Source organism: Chanos chanos, chromosome 15, assembly GCF_902362185.1.
Source record: "Chanos chanos chromosome 15, fChaCha1.1, whole genome shotgun sequence".
Taxonomy (NCBI): Eukaryota; Metazoa; Chordata; class Actinopteri; order Gonorynchiformes; family Chanidae; genus Chanos; species Chanos chanos.
Window position 1 is genome coordinate 1040001 of NC_044509.1, and position 7500 is coordinate 1047500.

Below are 7500 nucleotides of genomic sequence, written 5' to 3' on the forward strand. Positions count from 1 at the left end.
ATGATTCTGTGATTCTCTGAACTGGTCCATCTCCACAGAACCACAGCCACACACACGCACACTCCACACCTGGTCCATCTCCACAGAACCACAGCCACACACACGCACACTCCACACCTGGTCCATCTCCACAGAACCACAGCCACACACACGCACACTCCACACCTGGTCCATCTCCACAGAACCACAGCCACACACACGCACACTCCACACCTGGTCCATCTCCACAAAACCACAGCCACACACACACGCACACTCCACACCTGGACCACACTCGGTCCGTCTGCTCTCAGAACCACTGAGATCCGCTTTAAAGTAACTAACGCCACTGTCATTCCTTTAGTCACAGTTTCATTTTTAACAGTCTGACATTTTCCTCTGTCCTTGTGCATTTGATTTATTTAAATGTTTATTTGATGATTATTTTCATTTTGCTGGATTTTGTAGTTTTATAAACACTTCCTGAGTGTGTGTGTGTTTGTGTGTGTGTGTGTATGGAGACATCACCCTAATCTGAGAATATGCTCTCCTGCAGAGTCTTTATAACTGTAATCCAGTGGAGCAGGGACAGCTAATCCACCCTCTGTGTTTTAAGGATTTAATTAGGATCATCTGGGTAGATTATGAATTACAGAATGAATCCTGAGTAGATCTGCACTCATTTAGCACGGAGGGGAGGAAGAAAAGATGAGAAAAGAAAGGCAGAACAGGACAGAGAGAGACAGACAGTCACACACAGTCCTGTGTACTGAGAGAGAGACAGACAGTCACACACAGTCCTGTGTACTGAGAGAGAGAGACAGCCACACACAGTCCTGTGTACTGAGAGAGAGAGAGACAGTCACACACAGTCCTGTGTACTTAGAGAGAGACAGACAGTCACACACAGTCCTGTGTACTAAGAGAGAGAGACAGTCACACAGTCCTGTGTATTGAGAGAGAGACAGCCACACACAGTCCTGTGTATTGAGAGAGAGAGACAGCCACACACAGTCCAGTGTATTGAGAGAGAGACAGCCACACACAGTCCTGCGTACTGAGAGAGAGAGATAGTCACACACAGTCCTGTGTATTGAGAGAGAGAGACAGCTACACACAGTCCTGTGCACTGAAAGAGAGACAGATAGTCACACACAGTCCTGTGTATTGAGAGAGAGAGACAGCCACACACAGTCCGGTGCACTGAGAGAGAGACAGATAGTCACACACAGTCCTGTGTATTGAGAGAGAAAGACAGTCACACACAGTCCTGTGTATTGAGAGAGAGAGACAGTCACACACAGTCCTGTGCACTGAGAGAGAGAGACAGCCACACACAGTCCTGTGCACTGAGACAGAGAGAGAGACAGCTACACACAGTCCTGTGTACTGAGAGGGAGGGAGCAGTGGACAGAGGAGGATATGTGTGGTGAATGTGGCCTAAGAGGTCATCCCGTCTGTCACTCACAGACTGTTTAAATGGAAAAGACAGGCATAGCCATTAATCCATTAATGAGTAAAAGGGCAAGAGGGAGGGGGTGAGTCTGGAGGGAGGTTTTGGCAGTTAGGGCGGTTTGATCTGTTCAATATTTCAAAGAGGGAGGAGCAGCACTGAACTCCAACATATGGCCAGGCAAACAGGATACACACGCACGCACACACACACACACTTTCTCTCTCTCTCTCCCTCCCTCACACACACTGTCTCCCTTCCACACACACACACACACACACACATTTTCTCTCTCTCTCCCTCCCTCACACACACTGTCTCTCTTCCTCACACACACACACACACACACACACACACATTTTCTCTCTCTCTCTCTCTATCTCTCTCTCTCTCTCACACACTGTCTCTCTCCCTCACACACACACACACACATTCTCTCTCTCTCTCCCTCCCTCACACAAACTGTCTCTCTTCCACACACACACACGCATACACACATACATTTTCTCTCTCTCTCTCTCTCTCTCGCTCTCTCTCTCACACACACACACACACTGTCTCTCTCCCTCACACACACACACACACACACACACACACATTCTTTAAATGTTTGAATTTTTGTTTTTAATTACTATCGTTACTGTTTTGTTTCTTGTGTTTCTAACCACTCCGCAGATAAAGCCAGCACTATGTCACTGTGCGCTTCAGCATCGCTATGCCTCTGTTAGATGCTCATGTACAACTCCGTTTTACCACACTCCCCCTTTTCTCTCCAAAATAAAGTTCACATTTTCACTCAGTCATCGTCTGGCCTTCTGTTTAACACTCATTCACTCTCTCTAACAAAACCCTCCATTACTACTCTTCTCTCGCTCTCTCTCTTTTTAAGCCTTTTAGGTGTGTGTGTGTGTGTGTGTGTGTGTGAACATTAAATGTTGAGTTTTATTTGACTCGTTGTTCAGTCTGTAAACACACACACAGATCTCTAATTACCATACTGTTTTAAATCTCCGCCCACTTCGGGCTTTCCTACTTTGCCTTGGCCTGAAAACAAAGTGTAAATGCATTCACACACACACACACACACACACACACACACACACACACACACACACACACACACACAAGGTAGTTGGAGGTTGGCATCCCTTCTGACAGTTTGTGTTCACTCTCACTGTGGTCTTTCTCTGTTGGCCCTAAGAGGCAGTGCTCAGTCTTTCTGTCTGGACTCAAGTCTTTTGTCCTTTTCACAGGGAAAAAAAAAGCTTCTCTCTGAAAAACATGACACACTATCCACGCCACATCACCCCACTCTGGGATGTAAACTCTGTTGTATCCTAGCAACCTGCCACCATGTCGTAGAGTGATGTCAACAGCCAAGAGACACACACACACAGGATGAGATTCTTTTTTTTGGGGGGGGGGGGGGGGGTTATAATGGGCAGGTACTAATCAGAGAGAATGTAAAGCTGAGGTCAGACAAACTGGAAATCTCTTCACATGTTCTCAGCTGACAGAGAATGACTGAGGAGGAGGAGGAGCCTGTTTTCAAACATTGTCTAACCCCACAACTCTCTCTTTTTTTCTTCCTTTCTTTTCATCTCTCTGTTTTTCTCCTTAAATTTCTATTTTTTATTCTCTGGCTGTTTCTCTCTCTCTCTCTCTCTCTCTCTCTCTCTGTCTGACTGGTCCTCTCAGCAAATGGGACTGGTTCCAGTAGCCAGCTGTCCACTCCCATCTCTAAGCAGTCTCCTATTTCCACCCCGACCAGTCCTGGCAGCGCCCGCAAGCAGAAGGTACCCTCTCTCCCCCTCCGCCCTCCCCTGTCACCTCCTACCCTCTCTCTCCCTCCGCTCTTCTCCACCACCACCTCTCTCTCTCCACTTCAGCCCTCCCCCGTCACCTCCTACAACCTCTCTCCCTCCTCCTTCCTCCATCACCTCCTACCCTCTCTCCCTCCGCCCTCCCCCGTCACCGCCTACCCTCTCTCTCCCTCCGCCCTCCCCCATCACCACCTCTCTCTCTCCCCTTCAGCCCTCCCCTGTCACCTCCTACCCTCTCTGCCCTCTATTAACCTGTCGCTCCCTGCCTCTACCCCTTTCTCTGCCTAACTGGGCTCCCTTGCTCTGTATGTTTTCAGTGTGCATCTGTGACTCTTCCCTCTCTCACTCTCTGCTGCTCTGTATCTCTGTCATACTCACTTAAAAACACTGATGTTCATGTCTGACATGTCCCTGTCTCTCCTTTTCACAGTGATGTTGATCATTGTTTTATGCTGTTCCCTCATTTAAATAAATAAGTGCAGGAAGTCAATTAAGTCAATAAAGTAAATCCTTATTTAAGAATTGAACATTCAATTTTTTTTTTTCATCAGAGGATTACATCAGATCAGAAGATTAGCTGTCCATATTTGTGTTAGTCAACAATAAGTCTAGTGATGTTATGCTGTTAGACACGTAAACAGTATTGTTAAAATTGGAAACTGTTCACTAAAGACCAGTACTGCCACTGGTGTGGCTGCAGTGAGGAGCCATTTACTGCAGTGGCTGTATTATTTGGCTGCTGTGTCCGGATGTTCATTACTCTAACCATAACAGTAGACCTCACTTCTATGGTGGACTGTTAGTGCCAAAATTAAACATCCCCTCATTTTTAAGGTCACAGTGTCACTGTCCTCTTTGCCCTTTGACCTTCTAGGACCTTTACCTGCCCCTCTCTCTGGATGATGACGATTCACAGGGGGAGTCTATGTAGGCTCCACCCACCTCTGCTGACATCTGTCAATCAACTTGATCTGCCAGTCACAGAGAGGTATCTCTGGGCTTCGTCTGTCTCTGAAACATCACCCTCTAGTGGCTTGGGGGATCTCGACGTATCACTTTACTGACGGCTAAAGACCACCAAGCCCTTGGCAGCAAAACCCACTCCATCGACTCTTTGCTGCTTGAGAATCTGTTGCATCCCCCTCTTCTGCACCTTCATTTTGTGTGTTTTGTTTTTATGAGAATGAAAATTGTGCAGTATATGCAGGGCATATATTGTAAAACTGTGTCCATGTCCATTTGCATGAGCAAACACCCAAACTTATCAGAGCCACCATAGCCTGACACATACTTCAACTCCGGGTCATTCTCTCTGTAATTTCAGAATAACTTCAGAAGTTTTAAAAACAGGAAAATAGTTGATATTAAAAAAAGCACAGTGCTTTGGGTCAGTTCCTTTTTTACTGATGAAAACATCGTTTTTATGAATATATACAAAAACATGTTCAAATTTGTAGCTGATTTCAGACACTGGGTTCTGTCAATGTCAGGCAGCAAATGTGTGTTTTTATAAAAGGATTATAGGAGTTTTGGATTGAGCAAAAGCTGTTCTTGTTACATCGGTGAAACTTTAATTGTTACTCTTTTTTAAAATCTCTTCTTCATGTCTGCAGGATAGGTCTGTTCTCTGCAGGATAGGCGTTTTTGAACTGATCGGGATGGTTTTGGAGAGAGAGGCTGTGGGCAGACAGCGATGGTCTATTCTGTGTCTGTGTAAATATTGTGTACAGTCATTACGCCATCATGTCACACAGCAAACCCTAACACACCTGCGTACATGTGTAATGCTGGCGTTTCATTGGTCAGATGTGTAATGCTGGCATTTCATTGGTCAGATGTGTTATGCTGGCGTTTCATTGGTCAGATGCTTCACAGTAATGTTTTCACAGGCTCTTCAGTGGGAAGCCATAGGAAGTGAAGGGGAAATTTTGATAGAAATTTTTAAAACCAACCAAAGCCTTATAGTTTTGTCCCTTTACATTCAAAAATTACATCAGTCTTTGCCCAGATGAAAGACAACATTGAAGGGAAACTTTGTGTCCATTGAAGGAATTGTTTTCTAATGATTTTATAATTATTTTCTAATTCAATTATTTTCTAATGATTTTCTAATGCTATTTAAATGATTGTCTAATTGATGGAGCCTAATGAGGCGCGCTCTTAGAGAAACATCTATTATACGAAAGCCACAGTGTCCCGGTGGACTGATGGAAGTAGAAAAGTTTAGGCTTATGTAGTCTGATTTGACTTATTATACAGTAATAGATTTATATCTCTGATACAGTCATAGATCTATATCACTACTTAGAAACATCTATCGGTCAAATCAGACTCAGTGGCTCATGTTTGAAAAGTAAGAAGAGAATGTCATTTTCTATGGTAAAAAATGGAAGGGACCTTTTGAAATGCATGGTAGAAGTTTTTTCTCTTTCTCTCTCTCTCCCTCTCTTACTGTAGAACACTGAGACAAAAAAACAAAAACAAAAAGAAAATGTAAGGTTTTCTAACATATTGTCCAGCAAGGTTCACCTTATAAAACCGAGCTTATGATCTTGTTTGAGAAATGACATTAATTTTCCAAACTGCTGTCCTCTGTTTTATGAAAGATCACTTCATGGTAACAGGCCTGTAAGGGCACTCTGTGTCAGCTGACTGACGCACAGCTCTTTCCTTTTCTTTTCTTTTCTTTTCTTTCTTTTCTTTCTTTTTTTTTTTTGAAGAGAGGGGTGGGATATATACATGACATCTCCATATACAGTTTGAGCCTTTCGACTCTGTCCTTCCTGTTGGAGCACTGTGATGTCATTTCCTCTTCCTGGCCACCACCTGCAAATCACTTTGTTTAACAGTTAGCAACACACAAAACAAAGCAAAAAAAAAAAAAAAAACACACAAAACAAAACAAAAAAACACTAAACAAAACAGAACAAAAAAGGGGGGGGGGGCATCTCAAAACAACTTTTCAAGTCTTCAGTTTGTCTGTTTTCTAGAACTTTCTGCTGGCACCACTTAACCTCTGCTGTTGCTTTGTCGTGTTGTATCTTCATGCTCTGGTAACTACAGATCACGAGAGTTTTCATGGTAAAGGTTGGTTTGTTCCTTTTTGTTCCTTTGTGTGTGTATTTGAGAGGTAAAAAAAACACCCCATTCAGAATGCAAGGTGTGATCCAGCACCTTCAACAGTGCCTCTTTTTTTTCACACAACATTCTCGTCTTTTTGATATAAAGAGAAGGGGGAAAAAATCACGCAAACTCATCTGTCATTTTGCTGGTGAACTATTTATAACTCCTTCTAATCTGTTTTTTGCTCTCCTTTTTACGACATTATTTTGAGCCTAACTCTAGAGCAGTTTGGTTATTTCTAACACAGTAGTTTTTCAGGTTAACCTCCTCTACGGTGCACATGTTCTCAGTATTTCCTGTAGCTCTCTGGTTGCAGAATGTGGTACAGTCATGGGGTTCGTGGGGAAACGGGGATGTGTCCTCTCTGATGTGAGCTTTCTGTTTGTTTGTTTGTTGGTTTTTGATGTCGGAGTGAGTTGGTACAGTGCAATCATTCAGTGTATTAACCTTGATTGTTTTTTCCAATTAAAACCAGATGTAATTCCAGCCTGTTTTTGGACTGCAGCGTAATGATGTCCAAATGTTTTGAATCTTTTCCATTTTCTTTCTTCCTTTACAGTTTGAGCTGTTTTTTTGTTTGTTTGTTGTTATTGCTGTTGTTGTTGTTTTTTTGTGCGAGTCATCCAACCATTTTATCATATTGTGGTATTATTTTTCTCTTCTCCTCCACATCCACCATACAACGCACACACAGTTCATGTATGGCATACGCAGCTGATTGGTGATCCAGCATGAATCTTCTAGGATTGGGTCCCCCGCCTGTCCATCATCATGCCTGTATCTTTAACCTGTGGTAGATACAGGTCTGTAATCTCAACCCCCCCCCCCCCCCCCCCAGTTCTCCCCAAATATTTCTGAAATTCTCTGACTCATATGGTCACAGGGCTCATCCACTCCTCACCTCTGCCCCCGTGTAAGGTGATGTCAAACAGGTGAACATTTCCTTTAATAATACATAAACACATGTCAGTGTGGCCTCATTATGAACGGTCATAAGAGATGCCTTATATTATCATGTTTGTAAATCAAATGATCATATTACTGTTAGTTTAGTCCGGTGGCTAGGTGCAGGTGGCCTTGCCTCGTTCCATTAGAGAGAGATTCTACAGTCTCCACCTTTAA

General features: G+C 43.6%; 1 protein-coding gene across 1 annotated transcript in view; it reads left to right on the forward strand.

Moving 5' to 3' along the window:
- LOC115828388 (neuronal migration protein doublecortin-like) overlaps positions 1-4186 on the forward strand; it is a 57455-nt gene extending 53269 nt beyond the window's left edge. Inside the window, exons 5-6 of the mRNA XM_030792355.1 lie at positions 3131-3228; positions 4130-4186. Of these exons, the coding sequence (XP_030648215.1) occupies positions 3131-3228; positions 4130-4186 (155 nt within the window). The remainder of the gene's footprint in view (positions 1-3130; positions 3229-4129) is intronic.
- The last annotated feature ends 3314 nt before the right edge of the window (positions 4187-7500 follow it).